This window comes from Zingiber officinale, chromosome 8B (assembly GCF_018446385.1).
Source record: "Zingiber officinale cultivar Zhangliang chromosome 8B, Zo_v1.1, whole genome shotgun sequence".
Classification (NCBI taxonomy): Eukaryota; Viridiplantae; Streptophyta; class Magnoliopsida; order Zingiberales; family Zingiberaceae; genus Zingiber; species Zingiber officinale.
Window position 1 is genome coordinate 4,478,607 of NC_056001.1, and position 21,677 is coordinate 4,500,283.

At 40.3% G+C, this 21,677-nt stretch overlaps 5 protein-coding genes across 6 annotated transcripts; 2 read left to right on the forward strand and 3 right to left on the reverse strand.

The window, feature by feature from the left end:
- Positions 1 to 669: 669 nt before the first annotated feature.
- Positions 670 to 1,692, reverse strand: LOC122014232. Its single transcript, XM_042570406.1, has one exon. The coding sequence runs from the start codon at positions 1,621 to 1,623 to the stop codon at positions 739 to 741; it is 885 nt and encodes a 294-aa protein (XP_042426340.1). The 5' UTR covers positions 1,624 to 1,692; the 3' UTR covers positions 670 to 738.
- Positions 1,693 to 6,509: 4,817 nt separating this feature from the next.
- LOC122016199 (50S ribosomal protein L12, chloroplastic-like) lies at positions 6,510 to 12,143 on the reverse strand. 2 transcript variants are annotated; one of them, XM_042573431.1, is made up of 2 exons: positions 11,456 to 12,142; positions 6,510 to 6,705 (listed from the first exon to the last, which is right to left on the reverse strand). In XM_042573431.1, exon 1 carries the CDS (start codon positions 12,062 to 12,064, stop codon positions 11,498 to 11,500), a length of 567 nt encoding a protein of 188 aa, XP_042429365.1. In that variant the 5' UTR covers positions 12,065 to 12,142; the 3' UTR covers positions 6,510 to 6,705; positions 11,456 to 11,497. The 2 variants fall into 2 exon arrangements, with proteins under 2 accessions (XP_042429365.1, XP_042429366.1); XM_042573432.1 differs by lacking the exon at positions 6,510 to 6,705 and adding an exon at positions 10,982 to 11,107 and having other exon boundaries at positions 11,456 to 12,143.
- A 1,227-nt stretch (positions 12,144 to 13,370) lies between these two features.
- On the forward strand, positions 13,371 to 16,094 carry LOC122016767 (E3 ubiquitin-protein ligase SINAT5-like). Its single transcript, XM_042574162.1, has 3 exons — positions 13,371 to 13,760; positions 14,877 to 15,263; positions 15,522 to 16,094. Exons 1-3 carry the CDS (start codon positions 13,566 to 13,568, stop codon positions 15,882 to 15,884), a joined length of 945 nt encoding a protein of 314 aa, XP_042430096.1. The 5' UTR covers positions 13,371 to 13,565; the 3' UTR covers positions 15,885 to 16,094.
- An 832-nt stretch (positions 16,095 to 16,926) lies between these two features.
- LOC122013379 lies at positions 16,927 to 19,092 on the forward strand. The gene is given in 2 exon segments (XM_042569635.1): positions 16,927 to 17,303; positions 18,592 to 19,092. Coding segments are annotated over 2 exon segments (597 nt in total). The 5' UTR covers positions 16,927 to 17,207.
- A 325-nt stretch (positions 19,093 to 19,417) lies between these two features.
- On the reverse strand, positions 19,418 to 21,234 carry LOC122013378 (auxin-responsive protein IAA21-like). The gene is made up of 5 exons (XM_042569634.1): positions 20,890 to 21,234; positions 20,207 to 20,439; positions 19,945 to 20,089; positions 19,740 to 19,807; positions 19,418 to 19,665 (listed from the first exon to the last, which is right to left on the reverse strand). The coding sequence occupies exons 1-5, from the start codon at positions 21,117 to 21,119 to the stop codon at positions 19,628 to 19,630; spliced, it is 714 nt and encodes a 237-aa protein (XP_042425568.1). The 5' UTR covers positions 21,120 to 21,234; the 3' UTR covers positions 19,418 to 19,627.
- Positions 21,235 to 21,677: the final 443 nt, after the last annotated feature.

The window sequence follows — 21,677 nt, forward strand, 5'->3', positions numbered from 1 at the left end:
TGTCGTAAGTGCACCTTACATGGGAATGAAACCCTTGTTGCTTGAGAGAAATGCCAAGCCTCTTGCTACCACATAATGTCCACATGTATCAATGAATTTTCTATTATTATTATTTTTTGATAATTCAAATATCTGGCTATAAGTATCTAGCTATTCGAATCAATTAATTCTTGAAGTAATTGATCCGATCTCATAAAAATTTATCACTAGTGATTAGGATAAATTGATTAACGTTCAAGGTGACCTATCCAAACTATAGCAATGTTCTCAGACTTATCATCCCATGGGAAAAAAAAATTCTACAATGTATCTTAACTACCAACTATCAAGATAAATCATAAAATGTTCACTGTGATCCAATATTTTTAGGTTAATCACATATTAAGAAAAATTCTATTGATTTTATTGGATCTGGTTATTAATTGATTATATATAGTGACTCCATTGTCAGGTATGAATAACTCTAGAATTAAAATAATCAAAATTCAACTCCAATGGGAGAGCCATCAACTTGGATGATCCGGTTGAGTACCATGCAATTCTGCCAATAACATTTTTTTTCATTACATTAATTAGAGATTTGATTAAACAAACTACACCGCATGCACCAGATGTACGATTTGTTTACGTTAATTCGAATAAATAACTCGGACAACCAATTCCGCATCGTAAGTTGTTAGACTCAAATATAATTAAATTATAAAAATTAAATTAACACCGAAAAACATATAAAAATAATTAAAAAGGATGGTGAGTCCGGGTAATCCCGTTCACATTAGCGAAGAAGCCTAGCAAATCCCGCTTGTACGGAAGGAACGATCGCCGGCCGGCACCGCTCGCCGCCGGTACGCCTTTCCCGTAATAAACCCGATGCGCCGTGGTTAGGTCCGTTCCTGCCTTCACGCTCTTCGCCCCCGCATCGGTCCTCTCCTGCTTGCCCACCGCCTCGCGACGCTTGGTTTCGCGGCTAGGACTTCCTTTCCCCTTCTTCTCCTCCGCGGCGAGGAACACAAACTTCTCCTTCCCGTCGCTCTGGCTTCGTCCGACCACCAGATCCCGCAGCCGCCACCGCAGCGACGACCCCGTGGAGCTGCTCTTCTTGCAGCGTGTCGGCGACGGGGACGCCGACGGGCTCGGGGTCCACACGCAGTAGCTCGCCGGCGGGATCCCCTCCAGCTCATCCATCCCCGAAGAAGCGGAATACGAAGACGACGACGAGGCGAGGCCGGGATTCTCCGCCCGGTCCTCCATTAAGAGCTGCAGGAGAGTACCTTGCACCGCTTCGGTCTCCTCATCCACCTGCGACTCGAGACGTTCCCCGTCTTCGAGGGCAGGGGCGGCGCGGCCGAAGACAGGGTAGATGGGGGAGCGGATCTGGCGGCCAGAGTAGATCTCCTCGGCGGTGAGGCCCTGGCGGGCATCGGGGTCCTTGACTACGAACTCAAAGTCGTCGTCAACGGCGACGTCCTTCGATCCGCCATCCCCCGGCAGCGGCCGTGACTCATAGAAGGCGGCGAAGGGCGCCCGGAAGCTGGGGGAAGCCGAGACGACAGGTACGCTCTCTTCTTCTTCTTCTTTTTTCATGGCTGCTGCGGCTGCTGCTTCTTCTTCTTCTCGTCTCATTGCTTGTCTGGTTGCCGGCTACCTGTTTGCTCAAATGCGGTAGAGAACATAAGGAAAGGTCGAGCAGCCTTCGGCGTCGTTAATAAAGGACAAGCGGAGGCAAAAGGATAAGCAAAGGACATTCTAGAAGGGCAGCCCCATTGGCCCCTCTTGTTGCGTGAATGCGTGTGACTGTGTGAGTGGGTGGGTAAAGTCAGGTAAGTATAGTGCTAATTTGGGACCCTTCGTCTTAGAACAGCGGAGGACGTCGAATGGCTGCTGGCTGGACGCCATTATCTTTATTCTTATCTTCTGGAAGCTTGTTTTTCCTGGGGGAAAATTATTTTCCGTTGTCGTTTGCATATGTATTTTTTTTTTCCAATTCTTTTGTTCTAGAAATAATTGACTTGGAAAAATAATTTAGAAACTGGTGAATTAATTCAGAAAGAAAATATATATAATTAAGAAGTTAATTTGGTGAGAACATGTGAGTTTTGTTTAGTAACCACGAACCATGTTAAATGCGCAACTATGCACCTCAAATGGAAATGGTCGCAGTTACGACACACAATGTGATTTGCTTAAACTATAAAATATATATTATTTAAGGCGATGAGTCATGTGTCGTATTCCACGACCTTTTCCACTTAAACTGGATTAGCGGATGGAGGCATTTTCATAATACGGGCGGTGTATATATTAAGTAGGGGCAAAATATGAAATTATGGCACAGATGGTGCTAGAAATGAGAATGCTTCCAACCTCGAGAGTGCGACGCGGATGTCCAAATGCAATATCAGTCCAAATTGCGAAATCGTCAATTCGCATCTGCATGAATCGTTACCGTTTTTAATTATTTTCAAGAAGACAATTCGCACGTGTTATTGCTTTTGGTTTTTTTCTCTCTAATACACATGAATTCGCACGGTTGAACTTATATGGGTGTTTATTTTAATATGTATTGAACTTAATTTTTAATGGGGGTAAATTCTTTAGTCGAGTGACTGACCTGCGTCATGTAAATGACGGTAAATGACTCCTATGCTATGCTAGGATAAAATTTATGTTTAGGATTAATGATATTATCTTTGCTCTAAAAGAAGATAATTTGTATTTTCTTCGCCTAAAGGACCGTTGTTGCAGTCGAATAAAATGTTCCCATGATTTATCTATATGTATCTTACTATGAGACCGGCGATACGTTAATCGACGAATAGGTGATCAATGGAAACATCAAAGTAATAAAAGGAATAAAGCTTAGGTAGTGATGTAGCACGTAAGGTAGGCCTCCGAAATAGGATCAAAGTTAAGATGATATGATAGTTAAAGTTAAGGTTGTTGAGTTTTAATTCAAGTTATTTCTTTTGGTAATGCATATGTATGCATTTAGTCCCACATTGCTAAGCAAAGAAGAATGGAAGGCCTTATATATGGACCCCTTCCATGCTTGCTTAGCAAAGTTAAGGTGGCCTATACACATGCGCGGGTCGAGTCCAAATCAAGTGGTTTCTGGGGGTTCGAGCAAGAAATCCATAAACCGGGCGCGATGCATGCAATCATCGCGCGCAGGGGGTACAAATTCCCAGTTCGTGGGCCTCGCACAGATACACAATTTCTGAACCTTACTCTTATATTACCCGTTTATTGCATGCTTGCTATTTTGGTGCAAATAGATTACTGTGTTAGCATAATCAGATTACAACAAAGGTGAGGTAGTAGTCAAAGGTAAAATGTAAGTATCCAAACGAACCACCTCTTAGAAACAAAGCTTCCAACATAAACCCGGTCAGTCATAAAGTCAGATGGACCTACAGGACTTAGCTCCCCGCTTTTCAAAAGCAAAACTTCCAATATAAACTTAGTCGAACAAAAAGCCGATCGGATCTACAGGGTTCAACTCCTCACTCCTCATGAGAAGAGTAACTAGCATAAATTTGGTCGAACAAAGAGTCGGTTGAACACAGAGCCTGTCGAACCTTGAGGACTCAACTCCCCACTCATGGGCAAAGCCCACAGTATATATATCCGCCTAGCCCTAGAGTCAACCAGACTTCCAGACTCAGTTCCTCACTTCTCAAGAACAAGTCTCTCAGCATACAACCGCCTAGACTCAGAGCTGGTTGATCTAGCACAAGTCCCTTAGTATACAGCTGCTCGGCCCAAGAGCCGGTTGGATCTCCATATTCAATTACTCATATATCTGTCCGACCCCAAAGCCAGTCGAACCTTCAAACTCTGTGACTCATTTCTCTTAGGCGTGTCTCCTAGTTACACTCGCGCAGCCCTAGAGCTGGTCGGATCTATAGATTCAATTCCTCATTATCCTAGGCACATCTCCCAACATATATCCCCCGGCCCTAAGATCTCCTCTAGGAGATACATTGTCAGAGAATCGCAATAACTTGACAGAGAATATTCCCTTATTCTGGCATGGAATCTTCCTCTGCTTAAAGGGGGACTGTTGTACCTACTCCATCATCCGACATATTTTGACATCAGATATTCTTTGACTTCTCTTTATTATGGAGGTTATGAGAATCAGTATAAAAATGATCCTCTCCGTTGGTCCGGTACGCTGAGAAATACTAGGTTATGCTATGTTACACACACTCACGCATATACACATCCGCATTTACTGTTCTATTATCCATCTTCTTTTACATTTCACTTAGTTGTTGTTCTGACTTGAGCGTCGGAGTGTCTGCGCCGAGGACTCCCTCTCTTATTTTCACTCTCACGTTTCTATTTACTCTCTCTAGTATACGCAAATGGGAGCGCTCGAGGCGATCTTCTTCCATTCTATCTTCTCACAGCCAATAACAGAGTTATTTACCCAATGCTTCATTTCCATCGATTTAACATAAGATCAAGTACATTCTCAAAAAACTAAAGTAAAGTTTAAGGGTACATTATATTATGAACTTATATTATATTAAAACATTAATTATTTTGAATATAAATAAATAAATTTCAGGTAAAAAAACATTCATAGTATGTAAGAAAATTCAATAAAGTTGGAAGATGAAATTGCATGGACAGTCACCAATCAAAGTCTCCCATCTCATATTCAAGCTGCGTAATGGACTGGGCATTCGTACGATTCGCTACAGCTAGTTCATTCGTGTACCAAATGCCAACTAAAACAATTCCAATTATCAATTACCGTGAATTTAATATTTGTTTTACTTGTACTCGTAATCATATTTATTATTATTATTGGTAATTAATTGCATGATATGATAACGTAACAACTAACAAACACTTTAAGAAGGTCTCAGAACACTAGAGATGGAAAAAAAACATTCATATATATTATTAAATATATATATATTTATTCTTATTCTACATGCTCAAAATCAGGGTGCTTTTACAGAAAATACAAAAACTCAGAAGGGTGCTTTGGTAAATGTTGCGTACCGAATCTGTTGCATGGTAAATGTAAACTTCTACGTACATCACAATATCACATGCGCGGTGCACGCATAAATTGTTCAGTATGCGACATCATTTTCAGTGCATGTATCATGCATATAATAATACCCATACTTATGAGTAAATCTTGCTGGCTAGAATCTAGCCAGCTAGAAATCCCTATCGCCCAATTAAAATGTATGCATGGACATGCATATAATTAATGGGGTCATATGAAATTACTAAAATACTCATGCATATACATGCATGCATATATTCTAGCTGGCCAGATTCTAGCCGTTTAGCAATACCCTATACTTATATATATTGATCACGTAAATTCAACTCAACTTCAAGATGATGTTCCTATAAATTTGAAAATAATTTTTATCAGACATAATTTGACACTATATAAATCTAGTCAAATTATTAATGTTACATTAATTAAATAAGTTGAGAGGACTATTTCAATCAATCATGTGAAACATAGTCAGGTGAACAAGTCCAAACATTTTTAAGAAATCAAATAATCGACCAATCAATTAGGTGAACAATTAATACAGACATCCTAATCAAGTTAAGAGATGGGTAATCAATTAGCTTAATCAATTCCAATCCATATGCTTCTCAAATCAACATTATAGCTAGAGGAACAAAAACTATATTTGAGTCAATTTGTTCGGTTGAACTGTTCCATAGTTCGCCAGCAAATCGATCATACCAACTTAATTAGTATGAAAGGAATTTAATTGACTCAATCAATAGATATAAATCTTATAGTATCTCTTAATCTATGTTAAGTGGAAATAAAAAAGACAACCACTTCTTTGACCAATTAACGAACCGATGGTTTTTAATTTATAACTATCAAATAATCTGAGTATATCTTGTTTTGGTGCAACTTTTCGTTATTTTTTTTCCCTTTCAGAATTGTTTTTGAAATCGCCATCGCAGCTAACTCCCAAATACAGTGCCACGTGAACTTGCACATGCACAATTAAATTGGTATTAGGTCAATTAATTAATCTATCAGTTGAGATGAGACAGGATACGTCATAACTATCGTTTCCTATAAAGAATCTTGTATTCTTTTAAAGATGAAGTAAAATCTTTGACCTCAAAAATTACAATTTTATAAACTCGAAGATCGTTGTAACATGGCTTTCTAAATCTCACGATCTCAAATTATATACTTTAACAAATTCGATGCAAATTTTTTACTTCGCCTTCTAACATTTTCCAAAAACCAGTTCTACTTCGCAAGAATCATAGTCGTAGAAAAGTCAATGAAAACCTTGCAAAATTGACTGTAAAGTTCTAGAGTACGTGAAATCTGTTGTTTAAACAGAGTAAAATTTTCTAGAAAATTTCAGTGTTTAAAAATAGAACAATATGATCAAGGTTTTAAAAATTTCAGTGAAATACGATTACTAACATTCTCAATCACGATCACCATGCCAATAGTTTCATGGGATCGATGAGATGTAGAGAATGAATTTCGCAAGAAAAGAATCTATCAATAGTCTACACAATTCAGGCACAAAAAGTAGTTTCGACTTGGCAATGTATCACCATCAGCATATATCTTATAGTTGAACATAACATTCATAGCCATTCATACTTTGGAGCAAAAACATTTGTTTTACGTCGGATACTAGAATGGCAAATTTCTCAAAAAGATCTTTTCAGGCACTGCAAGACAAGTAACAAGTTAGATTTTAGTTGGATTCCAACTATGAAAAGTAGAAAGAAACAGCAGAATAAAAAACGGGTAAGGATGAAGGCCATCCATATTCCATACTCTTGTTGGCCAGCATACTGTTCTAACGCCTCTGTCGTTCTTATGAGTAAAAAACATGCAATCTTGATATTGGCCAATTGTTTTAGGTGAAAACATATGGAAAAATGAAAGAGTATCAACTTCACACTTAGCTTTCTTTAATCTCATCTTAATTACATAAGCCATTGAACGTTTCAAATCTTAAAGCAGTGCTGTCAACATTTAACTATAATCCAAGTTCCAGATCGATACCTATAGTCACATAACAAGTGCACCTTATGGTGGAGTTTTAAGATTTAATATATGAAAGTAGAACTCGGTAAATTAGAACAAGTAAACGCATCCCATATCCATTCGTCAATAGCAAATTTCATCAGAATAATTATGGTGCTTTCTGATTCATGGATGGAATTCACAGCAAAAAGTAGTAACTTCTAGAGAATGACATGGAATGAGAAAAGAATAAAAATGTATATCTGTGTCTGATTTATAGGAATGTTATAATAATAGACAGGGCATATTCTTCATAATTCTAAAACATTGCCATATTGCTAAAAGAAATACTTGCTTAGTCAACTCAGTGGGATCAATTAGCTCAGTTCTACGTCTTGCTCGACCAACATGATATCATTCTTCCTGCTCAACCCATATTACTCACCTATTGATACAGCACAAGCCAAGATTAAGGGTTGGGTGGTTTGGGAAGTAGAAATTTGGAATGAAGTAGTAAAGGGATTGTAGAAACTTAGGTATCACACCTGAGGATTCTCGGACATCACACTATAGGAAGACTGTATAAAAAAAAATATAGAAACTTAGGCAGCACACTTACGGGTTCCTAGACATCACACCTTACCCTATATTTGGATAGGGTGAGGAAGGTTCATTAACGGAAGGGGAAAGAAGGGGAAGAGAAGGAAAGGGAAGGAACATAAAATATTTATATTTCTCTTGTTTGGGAGGAATGGAAGGTTTACTACTTGTCTGGTGGAAAGGGAGGAGATTGAAAGTTAAATATATAAAATTATTAAATTACCCTTACTTTTTAACATATCACCACCATTGGCTTTGCAATCCTCTCTCGCCACTTCTCGGACGACCATTCGATGGCAGCTATCATCGCCTCCGCCCCACCACAACACTGTTGTATCCCTCCCTCCCACTGCCTCCAGTCACCTCCCTGCACATCTCCGCCGAACCTGCGACCGACCTCACCACCTCCACCACTCAATCCCTTATCCGACGGTCGATTGGACCCTGGAGCAACACATCTGCGAGTCCCTGGGCATCCTGACCTCATGGAATCCAAATCCATCTCCCTTGAACTGAGATCCTCGCTGATGCTCCTCAGAGCTGTGCAGAAGCTTGCTCCCTCCGCCTTGGCTGCATCGTCCACGACAAAGCCACCTGGATGGCAAGCATACAAGACTTCGAATTGGGGGTTCACTAATTCGAAATCAATCCAAGGATGCAACTTTTCTCCTTTGTAAGGTAGGGCACCGAGCCATTGGTGGACAGATTGCCGCTTGCAACCAAAACCTCACTGGAGAGGGTAATCTCGATGAGGCTTCCACTTAGATTACCAGTTTTTGCCATTGCAAAGTTCACTGCCATGAGATTGGTCGATGATTCAGCACGACTTCAGTTCCCCCTTTCAAGAGGAGCACCATTAGGGACAAGAAAAAAACAAAGCCTCCGTCGTCACCAACACTGGGAGAGATAGAGAAAAGACAACGAGGATGATAAGACGGGGTGAGTGTGCGCAGTGTGGTAGGGCGAAGAGCTTGTGAAGACAGCAAGCTGAGAAATAGGAATAAAATTGGAATAATTATTTTTTTGATTCCCCTTACCCTTCTTTACACCCCAAATCGGAGTGTAAGGAATTCAGCCTCTTTTCCCCCTCACAAGGTTATTGCTTACCCTTCCGTCCCCTTCACCTCCTTAACTCACTTCTTCTCAAACGATGTTAAAAGTTCCACTTCCCCTTGTTTACCCTTAGCTCCCCTTCCCTAACTACCACCCAAACAGAGGCTCGGGCGCGCCTTTAACAACACTAATTGTATCATACAACTAAAGAGAACTCTCAAAACTTTGATATCTATTTCATATTCCAACATTATAGCAGTACACATATTTATACTAGGGCTCACAAAGGACTCAAGCAACATAAATGCTAGTAAATAGATTCATTGAAAACATAAAGGGCTCATAAAGACACATAGGAAACTTAAAATACTCATAAATATGCTACAATTTTCCAAGCATGGAAAATTAAAGCATATTGGAATTGTTTGTCATTTAATGCTGACTTTTAACTTCAACCCTTATGAATTGATGAACTTTATATTATTTCCCAAGCAGGTTTATCATCTTCCAAGGCATGCCAAATTAATAATGGAGTTTTAGAATTTTTATTTCTGCGCTTATAGACTTTTAATGGAGTTTGCCACTTGTCTCCATCAACTCTCCACGGGTGAGAAGACTCGTCTTTGGCGAGTTAAAAGCATGGAATCTTTCTTGAATCACGTTATTGTTTGCTTGAAGTGTTTCTCCTTGCTCTCCTTGAACTTGATCACCTTTAGATTGAGAAATCATGGTTTCAACACCATTTAGACGAATTTGCATGCCATCAAGTTGCTTGATTATGCGAATAAGTATCTCAACGCGTTGATTATGTCAACTTTCCTCTCTAAAGATCCTCCGGGATCTTGTAGACATATTAAAGCCCTAAAGCTCTGATACCAATTGATGCAACACAAGCAGAGATTGAGGGTTGGGCGGTTTGGGAAGTAGAAATTTGGAATGAAGTGGTAAAGGGATTGTAGAAACTTAGGTATCACACCTAAGGATTCCTAGGCATCACACCATAAGAAGATTGTATAAAAAAATGTAGAAACTTAAGTATCACACTTAAGGTTCCTAGGCATCACACCTTAGGGAGATTGTTTCACACAACCAAAGAGAACTCTCAAAACTTTGATATCTATTCCATATTCCAGCATTACAGCAGTATACATATTTATACTAGGACTTACAAATGACTCAAGCAACCTAAATGCTAGTAGATAGACTCAATGAAAACATGAAGGCTTCATAAAGACACATAGGAACCTTAAAAGACTCACACAAAGGGACTTAAAAGACTTATAAATATGCTACAATTTTCCAAGCATGGGAAATTAAAGCATATTGGAATTGTGGGTCATTTAATGCTGACTTTTGACTTCAACCCTAAGGAATTGATGAACTTTATATCATTTCCCAGGTAGGTTTATCATCTTCCAAAACATGCCAAATAAATAGTGGAGTTTTAGAATCTATATTTATGCGCTTATTGACTTTTAATGGAGTTTGCCACTTGTCTCCATCACCTATCCACTCAGTCCACCTAATTTGTCTATCTCACTTGATCCAATTGACTCACTAGACCCACACATCGTGCTCAATCCACCCCATCTAGCTCACTCATTTTGTCAACATGCTTGATCCATTTAAGCCAAATATAGAATTCATCCACCTGACTTGCTAGAGCATGTATAGTGCTGGTATGGTTCAAGTTGTCCAACTAACCAATTTGTCATCCCATTCCATCCGCTCATCTGCTCCAGTGCACTCAACCTACCCAACAGGACCATTTTTTTTTCTAACTTGCTTGGTTCATTCATTTTACCGGACCAGTTTGCCCTACTCAAACTACCCAAGTTTGCTCCACACAGTCCACCTACCTATTTAGCCATTTAGCCTTGCTAGTTCCCTTGACTTATTAGATTTGCTCAATTGATCAATCTATCATGTCTTATCAGTCTCACAAGTTTAGGATTTATATTTCCTAGAGGATGGAATAATGTGTATTCATTAGAATGGCGAAAGGAATTGCTAAGAATGATCATAAGAGAATAATAAATTTTGATGAGAATAAATATTTCAAGTTCATATTTTTAAAACAATTATTACACAACTCACAAGAAATATAGTAGCTATTCCTGAGAACAACATCAATATTAAGCAACTGAAATTAGCAAAATTATTTCCGAAAGAAGCTAATGTAAAAGGAACAATTAATAAAATCACTGAGAGATAATGCAATCCATTTGTTTTGAAATAAAACCTGACATAATCAAGGTAGGTAGAAGACGTAATTTGAAATAATAAATCTTCTATTTAAATTCACCCGTCAGTTCCAAAATACATGCATCAATGTCTGCTGTGCCAACATCCAATGATACAGGAAGATTCCAACGAATACAAACACAATAAACAGGTAAGGCATAAAACAACAAGAGGATCACAAAATGGCCACTCCAGAAAGATAACCCACAAATATGAAATTGATCATCAATGAAACTAGAAAAATTAAGGTTGCATATCAACTTTGACCATCTTTTAGCTCTGAAAGTTAGAGACAAACATAAACTAAAATTTAATTGCTAGCTAAAGGAATCGGTTTTAGACACGAACTCTAAACAATGCTCTTGCTATTGACTTAGATTAATCAGTCATAACGCTCACCACGGTACAAACGGTGATAACTAGCCATTTCACAAAGAAAACATAAGAATGTGGTCGTTAATTCACCAAGACAGAGTACACGGATGGATAACCAAGCTAATTTAATTGAAAATTTGAACAGATAAAGAAGAGGAAAGGCTTAAATTTGCAAACCTAAGCACGAAACCTTCGCCTCGTCTTTTGATTCCTCCGAGCTCATACGATCGAGATCTTTGCCCCAACTTCCTCGAGCTTCTTCTCGGCCTCTTCTGCCTCCTCCTTCGTTGCGCCCTCCTTAAACTTCTTCGGAAGCCCCTCGATCAAGTCCTTGGCCTCCTTCAGCGCCAGGTTCGTCAGCGCCCGAACCACCTTGATGGTGGCGATCCTGGCGTTGCTGGGGACCTCCTCGATGACCACGTCGAACTCGGTCTTCTCCTCTACCACAGCCTCTCCTCCGGCAGCCGCGTCGGTAGCGGGTCCTGGGGCAACGGCAATGGCGGCGGGTGCGAAGGCGGCCGCGGAGACACCGAGGCGGTCCTGGAGGTGGTCAACGAGGCTCCTGGCCTCCTCTAGGGTGAGGTTGGAGATAAGGGTACCAAGCTCTTCGATCTTGGGGGTTACGGCGGCGGGCGGGCGGAGGAAGGCAGCACGGCGGCGGCGGCGAACGGGGAAAGGCCGAGAAGCGAACTTTATGGCTTTGAAGGGGACTTCAGCCGAAGAGGAGGAGGAAGGTGCGGAGTAGTAGGAGACAAGGGAGAGAGCGGAGGTGAGTGTGGCCGCCATTTTTTGCTCCTCTGGCGATCGGGAGGAACGTGTAGGGAGCGGTAGGACAGGAGGGGATCAGGCAGCGACTACAAATATAAGGTTTGTGGCGAATAAAGCGGTCTCATTCTTCGGATAAGCTTCCGGTTCACTTGCAATTTCGGCTTAGTTGTGTTGGTTTGGTTTGACCGCTTGATGGATTTGATTAATGGACCGGGTCTATTGGGCCTTATTTAGATTGTGATAGGAGGGAATATAAGTCACTGCAAGGGTTGATTAATTCGGTTCGACCGAGCCGGGCCCAACTTAATTCCAGACATCTGTTGACTCGGGTTGCTCTCCACCGTCACTTCCGTCTCTTCAGGATCTCTCACCCAATCAACTCCAATCGCCACAGAACTAGGGTTTCAAGACTGGATCGCTTCTCCGGCTAATTTTCTAGTGAAAGAGGTGTGTCTCGAAGTCTGGACTCTTGGATGATAATTTTGGAACAAATGTGGAATGATAAAATTTCTAGCGTTATTATTAAGGGTGATCATGGATCAGGTTGGTTCGATTATTAATGTAAAAAATTATTCAATTCTACTAGATCAGATAATATAATATCAGGACCTACATCTGATCTTATATTCGATGGTTATTATATTTCAGATATCCGACGGATTATCAGTTATTTGGATATCCGACGCTATATCTAATGAAATATAAAATATAAATATAAAACAATAAAAAAAATAAAATATTTTAAAATGATAATAGACATTATTCATTATACGTTTAACAACTAATCGTCAGTAGCTTCTACAACATGTACCAGCTTATCGGCAGTAACTACTACAACGTATAGCAATTTATCGTCAGTAGTTGCTACAAGTAGAGGTGATCACGGATCGGATTGGTTCGATTATTGGGATAAAAAATTATCCGACTCTATTAGATCGGATAATATAATATAAAGACCCTACATCCGACCCTATATCCGACGGATTTTTATTTTTCGGATCGATTTGGATTGATATAAATGGATTGGTCAGTTTGACGGATGGACTGCTCACCCTAGTTATTATTCTTGTGCAAAATTTGAAGAGTACATAACAATATAAAAAAAAAAAAAAAAAAAAAAAAAAAAAAAAAAAGAAATGCAATTTAGACCAAACTTTGGGAGTAAAATAAAACTTTCCCTGTCCGGATAACAATATAGTTACCCTTTCAGAACAGATTTATAAAACGAGCGGGCCCTAATGATTTTGCCCAATAACAAGTCAGGTATTAGCGTGAGCAAATCGAGCAGGTTATGGATTTTGTTCCGAGAATAAAACGGTGATCCAGACACCGCAAAGGCAACGTTGACCAGCAAAGACTTGGGAAAGGGTGGTTGCCCTCTCCTCTCTCTTGATTCCGTTCTTCTCTGGCTCTGTCGCTCCTGTTTCTTGGGCTTCGGCTTCTTCTGTTCGCCAGCGGAGAACAAGAGGGGAGAGGGAGGGAGTTGCGAGGGGCCCGAATCCCCTCGCCGTCGATTGCAATGGAGTCGGATAGCGTGGAATGCGTGTCGTCGATTGACGGATTGGACGAGGATGAGACATCCCCTCTCCATCCCGCCTCGTCGAAGCTCCACCCCGGCGCCGCTACTCCCGCTGGAATTCCCGCTGCCACCAGCGTCCACGAGCTTCTCGAGTGCCCTGTCTGCACCAACTCCATGTATCCCCCAATCCACCAGGTTGTTTCTTGTTCTTTCTTATGTATGGCTTTTAAGTGATGCCACGATTTTAAGGTGTTTTCTTCGTTAATCGTTGGATTTTGGTTTGAACAGAAATCATTATTTGATACTCTATTTTTGATGGGATAACTTGGGTAAAAGCGGAATTTTTGTGTGTATTTTGATATTTTTACCTTTTGGGGCTCGTTATGCAATTGACTGGTGACTGCTAGAAAAATTAATTCTATCACGGAATTGATTTTTCAATTATATGCTTGACGGTTTATGGGGTAATTAATAGTTGCTGTGCGCTTGTAGAATTTCATTGATCAGTTTTGGTTCTCTTTGATGCTCCAGAACTATGCTTCTAGTTGTTCATAAACTGAGGTCTTGTTTTTATGGTCTTCGTTCATGTTAGTCATAGACACATATCATGAATTTGATTGGTTGTATGAATTATTGCAAGCGATAAAGAATTTTAGATTTAGGCTTTTCATTGATACCTAGCCTTGGCTTAGACCTACAGACCTTGTGAAAAGAATTAAGAATATGAAAACAAACAATCCACGTAACATGAGCTGGCATCATAATTCCTCTGTTCCTTTTATGCTGTAATTTGACAATTGTCATTACGAAGCCTTTACAACTCTAAATTTACTTAAAGCTGAAGGCACAAAGAATTCTTTGATTCTTGTAAATCTATTCATCATTTCTTGTTGTGTGCATAATTTAGATGGGATTCCAATATTCGATTTTCACTAAAGATATGCGTATTTGTTTTTTCATAGGTCGCATGATCTGTTAAATTCATTTATTACTTGAATCTTTTTTTTATCTGAATCTGTAAAACTAGTGCAATTCATAGTTTCTGGTCCAACCGGAGTTATATGCCACATTGAAATTATGTCACTTCTTATAATAATGAGAGCTAACTTTGTGCAAACATTATTATATCTGAGAATACATACCCAATTTATATGCATAATTTGTTAGCAATCAAGACCGGTTCTCTAGTTTACAGGTTGAAATGCACTTATATCAAACCATAATTTTATGATTTGAAGGAGCATACGCTCCATTCTTTGCATTCACATTAACATTGTTTCTCAAGACTCAAGAGTAGCTTGCTTTTTTCAGTGTCAAAATGGGCATACAATCTGTTCAACATGCAAAGCGAGGGTGCACAACCGGTGCCCTACTTGTCGGCAGGAGCTTGGAGACATTAGGTGCTTAGCGTTGGAAAAAGTAGCCGAATCACTTGAGCTTCCTTGCAAATATAATTCACTTGGCTGCCCTGAAATCTTCCCGTACTACAGCAAGCTGAAGCATGAAGCCCAGTGCAGTTATAGGCCTTACAATTGCCCTTATGCTGGCTCTGAATGCTCAGTTGTGGGGGATATCCCTTTTCTGGTTTCACATTTAAGAGATGACCACAAAGTAGATATGCACAGTGGTTGCACATTTAATCATAGATATGTCAAATCCAACCCTAGAGAGGTTGAAAATGCTACATGGATGCTGACTGTAAGTTTGCTAACCCATGATACTAAGACTTCAGATTTTTTTTTGTTGCGTGAACTTAATCTAACCCAGTAAATATGAACTATGGTGCTTATCTACTTTATTTTAAACTCTATTGTGCTGAAGTTAAATTCACTCTAAACCATATTAGAGTTCTCATTTCAGTTTTATAAGAAAATCAACCTGAGGTACCCTCATGGTTACTTGTCGCTCTTCTGTGTGTTTCCATGCTAATCTTTCATTTTCTTTCTCTATAATCAGGTATTTAACTGTTTTGGTCATTACTTCTGCTTGCACTTCGAGGCTTTCCAGCTGGGAATGGCTCCCGTGTACATGGCATTTCTGCGCTTCATGGGAGATGAGAATGAAGCAAGAAACTTTAGCTACAGTGTCGAGGTTGGGGCCAATGGAAGGAAGCTAATATGGGAAGGTACACCCCGAAGTATTCGTGATAGTCACCGGAAAGTTCGGGACAGTCATGACGGTCTCATCATTCAGAGAAACATGGCTCTCTTCTTTTCCGGTGGTGATAGGAAAGAGCTGAAACTGAGGGTCACCGGCAGGATATGGAAGGAGCAACAGAACAATGATGCTGGAGTCTGCATGCCAAGTCTCTGCAGCTGAGATCCTGCTGTATTTTGTGCTTATTCGATCTGCTCAAGATGCTTTCGTAACTCATGCTGGAAGTTTCAGCTAAATTCTTTCCCCTAGTGAATTTGAACTGTGTGTGTTTTTAAGAGGCAATTGATGTATTTGAGAAGTCAAATTGCCAAGCTTGTCAAATTTTGCCAAGAAAAATGACCCAAGTTCAAAGTAAAGTTGAAGATTATCTTATCCGTGAGTTCCTCGCGAGTTTTAAAAAATAAACTGTCAAACATGGATCAACCAAAATCATGGACCCACAAATTTTATATAAAATCTTTTATTATATTTGCTGATATTGCCATGATTATGTCTAGTTAGCCTGCCTAATGATGAGTAGATGCGCCATCCAAGTAGATAAAAAGATTCCATAAGACCCATACTGCTGTCTCCATCGATCTATAGGTGTCGGGGTGGGATATGGCCCCAAATCAATTGTTCTTCGTGGGCCCAAACTCTCACAGCTCCCTGCAACTTAAGCTTTCAAAGAACTCACTGGAGATTTCAATGATTCTATTTCAGAATACGAGAAAGTAACAAGTAATCAATAGTTTACATGTTTTCAGTGGAAGTTTAAAGATTACAGGAACAGCAGTAGCAGCAGAGGCTCACTAATAACACAATCAGTAATTTTAGAAGCAGGTCTGATGGCTAGGTAACCTTGACGTACATACACAGAGCCTCAGTAAAGGTAGCAACAATAATGCCTGTCACTGTGTAAGATCCATTGACTGCTCCTACCATTTTGTACCATTTTGCTCAATTCATTGGAGGAGAATAATTGAAGCCATCGGTCTCTAATGGACGAAAGAATCTGAATCATTCTTTCGGGGTTCATGTCCCTCGCCGTGTCAGATTCAATAACATTTCTCTCATTCTGCAATACTTTGTTGCTGAAGTAGACTTGATTAAGACAATGACCATCTCTTTCAGCCTTTGTTTTTCTGGTTTCAGCATTAAGCCATCTGACATTTAATCAGCTCTATATTTTTAGCTGGCTAACAGTTTTAGGAGCCTCGGATTCTAGGTAGAAGTAACTGTTTTTATGAGTCGCAGAGGAAATACGAGAGAGCCACCGACGAGATATAGAGATAATATATTGAGCACCTATCTGCATGCATACTAACCACTTCCCTTCTTCTCTCTTCTAGTTCTTTTGTCCTGCCCTTCAATCTTCAGCCATCCTCTGCCTCCGGTGCTATAGTTATAGACAAGAACAAGTAGCATCACGTAGAACTTTGATTCTACTAAGAGAATGTAGCAGCAGCAATAGGAGAAGACATGTTTGCGCCTCAGTTGACGCCCATGCCATATGCCAACTACCATGGTCGCCGACTCAAGCTGTTGGAAGACATCTTTCCCTCTTCCCACCATGTCAGCATCCCTGATGATGAGCTCATGGTAATCCTTGCCTTCGATCTCGTATCGACTGTTCGAAGAAGGCATTGACTTGTTGCTTGAACGCCATGAAGTATGAATCATCTTGGTTTCTCCATATATTCTTGGCTGCAAAACAAGTTTTTTTTTTTTTTGAAGGAATTTTCTTTGATTTTTTTTCCCTGTTAATGTTCTCGGGTGAGATCCCAATCCCATAGTTCTCTAGATTTGGGGGATTTGATGCATACAATGAGATGATGATCCCATAGTTATCTACGACCTGACAAGTGAAAAACAGAAATGACACAAATAAGATGATCTTATAGCAAAAACTGGAGCATCTAAGCTTTGACAGAAGCTACCTTCTGGAAGAGCTGCAGAAAACAATTTTATTTGTAGAACTAGTGTTTTCCTAATGGTTAGAATCATCCTGTCTGAAAAGCGGAGAAAGATGGCAGGCTAGAAATGTAGCTCAAAGATTGACGGAGTGAAGACTACGCGCGGCCCTGCAACGCAAAAGGGGTTAGTGTCGGGCTGGGAAGGAGTTTTCGATGTTGATCCTCTGACGCTCAAGTCAATTTCAGGCATAATGAAGAATAGTAAGAATGTTATAACAAAGAACGTGTCGAATAATAAAGTTATACATACCTCTACCTGTAGATAGGAACTCCTTTTATAGTGTCACTGTAGTATTTATGCACGTATTTCTAAGCGCACGACATTTTTCACAGTATTCTAAGGAAAGACAAATCAAAAAGTGTTTATTATCTTTCCTTAAGCGAGCACACAAATCTCTGATGTGATAGGCGGGAAGCTTTTAAAGGTCAGTCTGGTTGCTGAACATGCTCCGTTGTCAGTGGCACAAGCTTCAAAAAAGGTTAGATGAGATATGCAGTTGGGTCCCCCTATAGGTCGACCGAATCCCGCTCAAACTGGCTGTCCCCGTTCGATCATGCCGCTCGGAGCTGCTGACTTATCTCCTTCTCTGCTTCCCAACTGTTAGTGGTTACTTTTGTCCAACCAATCATACCACTCAATCGGCGAGGACTAGCCTCTCATGGATTGTCACTTACCTCTTAATTCGAGTAGCCGCTATCAGGGCATGGCCATTCGACATCCTTGTCCGACCGACCGGGGGCTCCCGATTGTCTGGTCCGATCGGCCGACTAAGCCTTTGATAATTTTTGACCTTGACCTCCATATTAGCAGGCCTTTTACCCTTTTGACCCTTCTTTGGTGGCCTCTCTCTATTGCCTCTCTATCACCGTATCATAGAATATTCTTCTTCTGAGATGTTGGTTTTTCATTATAGAGAAGCACCGTGCAAGCTCCTGCTATTTCAGAATATGTTCTAGGAGCTGAATTGGATCTCTTCAAAGCTCCAGAAATCCTCGTAGAAGAGCCGCCACTTGAACTTGATAGAACGGCAGATGTCATATCTGTTCTATCTCCTGGACATGCGACTACAGAAACAATTAAGGCAGCGATACAGAGTCAATCAGATTCAAAGAAGATCATCTGATAGATATATTCTATGAGCGCAAGGACCTTCTGGAAAAATCAGAAACTGAAAAATTCAATATCACAACTTTCAGACGCAAATGCAGCAATAGCACAGATGGATGAAGCTGTCGCACTTGAAGAACATACTGAAGGATCAATGCAGAGAAGTGCTAGTTCTGGATGTTTATGTGCACTGGAATGGTTCCCCAATTGCACTTTGGGACCGGACGTTCTTGATTTCCAAGGATTTGACTTCGAAACTGCATTTGGTCTGAGGAGGGCATTCAGCGAGGGAGATATTCAGGTTTAAACAAAATTTTAGATCTTGGTATTACTTTCTTAATTCTTCTTCTGGTATGATTATTTACTTGAGATCTATGGACTTGACAAAATTGTTGATTTTGAATTATCAGAATCTTGGCAACATCAGTACTTCTCAGTACGCTTGTAGGAAGGTTCTTGCGGAGAACCTGCCTCGAGTACGTGGAAGGTTTGCAAAGGTGTGAGTGATGCTAGGAAATCAAACATGCTTATGAACTAGGATTTGCTCACAAAGAGAAGGTGAGATGCTGGACATTCAGACGAGTGTTGCAACCATGATCTGTATATACATCCCCTTGTACTAGATTTCGAACTTTGGTCCTCAAGTGTAAAACCACTATTTCCATTCAAAAGTGCACTCTACAGGATCAATAACATTAGGAATACGATGAACAGGCTAGTAGTACATTAACAACGATTTCCTTCATAGTCAAGATAGAAACTGGAAGAAAACATTATATTACAAATTCTGGCTTTGATTTCTCTTCTTCTTCTTCTTTCAGGGGTTCAACAACATCTTGCTCTTAGTTCCTGATCCTGGACTTCTCTATGGCCTTTGGAGCTGCAACACATTTAATTAAACATATTAGCATACAAATAATAAATCAGGATATTCTTCAAAGAAATCTTGACTACCTTTACGGATTCCAATTGCATCTGAACCCTTCATAATTCTCAGCCTCCTACAAGAGTCAGCAAACATACTGCAATGTATCGGAGAAGAAGACAATTTTAAAGATATATAGAGAGAAAGCAACATGGGCAAACTAATTGGTCATTCAGTATGTTAACAGGAGCGACTAGAGGAAGAGTTTCCCTGTGATTATATTTTTTTACTTACGGCCATGGAACGTCACCGACGAGCATCCAATCCCCATCCTTGTCCTCGTAGGTAAGGGTATGTTCGGATCCTTGAAGAAGGTCCAACACTCTGCCCTCAGTAGTCATCTCTCTAGCACTCAGTACTCCATATGAACCACACCGGCCTGAAAATAAATCAAGTCAACCCACAACATTAATCTTGTCCTTTGTTTACTGAAATCAGCAATCTCACAGAAAACGCACGCAGTCCTACAGAATGTCGATAAAGAAGAAGAGCTCACCGAAGGTGAAGCAAGTAAACATCTTCTCTAGTGCCAGTGACAGCTCCTTGTAGTCGGAGTACATATTAAGATTGACTTTTCTCAGGTAGGGAGCTCCATCCATGCCGACCTTCACGTAGTGGCACTCACTCACTCCATTCGCATCGGCATCATCATTGTTCTTTGAACTATTGGATGCGATTGTATTCTTTCGGTAACTACGGATCGGTGGCCAACCAATTACAATCTGTGTCCTATCATATATAAAAATTAATTTCAGAAACCAGTTTATGAATGATTTCGTTTTATAAAACTCATTAGACATGTATGATACATGTAAGACAGCAAAAAGGAAGGAGAAAATATATAAACCTAGATAAGGGAAAACAAATTTTTTAACCCGAGTAATTGATCTTCTTCAATTCCACTTCTATTCCTCTTTCTAAGCTCTCGTTAATTGGATATATTTTCGAGGATTTCAATCTTGTTATTTTTTTTTCTTTAAAAAAAAAAATTTATTCTTTTTGGCCAGCATGAATATAGACCTGAATTTCAAACAAACGGATTTAATAAGCATAGCGTGAATCAGAGAAATTGACAACAGTCAACATGAAGAAATCCTCAAAGAGAAGATCAACAATTCATAAAGCAGCAATGTGTGTGTGTATATATATATATATATATATATATATAAGCGGACTTACTTCGCCGGAGGCGGTGGCGGCGCCGCTTTGGTTGCTCCACCGGCGTCCTCCCCTGCCTCAGAGAAGGAAGCCCCGTGGATGACGTCAGAGAAACCCCTTTTCGCGCCGCCCAGTGTGAGGCCGGCGGTTGCGCCTCCGTCGACCACCACCCGTCCGTTGGAGCCGGGCAGGCCGAGCCGGAGCTCGGTATCGTTGACGCCCATGTAGTCGTGCTCCGTTGGCGGCGTCATGAAATGAAACTATACAAGGAAGATTGAAGACAACTGCGTGAGGCAAAGATGGAGGAGAATAATGGTGAATGAATGATGAATCGAATAGGAGAAACTAGATGTGCGTGCGGTACATATTTATTATGAATGAATGCATATGCTGTGAAGTTTAGATGATACGTTGAGAGTGGTTGAGTGTTAGGAGAAGAGTACACGCACACCTTCCGACAAGGAATCTAATTTCCCGACAGGGTGCCAGACAACTCCCAACTAAATATTTCCCAGCTGCTGTTCTCATCTTTCAGAATCTATGACAGATACGTTGTTTCTTACCCCCAAACCCCATAGGGTGGCACTCATTCATATTCACTCGATAAATTCAAATTTATCATTATCCGCCCGCATCTGAGTCAGTTCAGGAAACACGCTGTTAAATGACAACGAGAACGACCAAGTTTCTCGTGGGCATCGAGGGAGAAAGAATTGATGCTGCAGGCATTCATCGACTTGTCTTTGAGCACAGGCTTTAGCAGTTTAATAGAGTCAACCAATAAGTCCAATCCGAGTAGTGTAGAACAG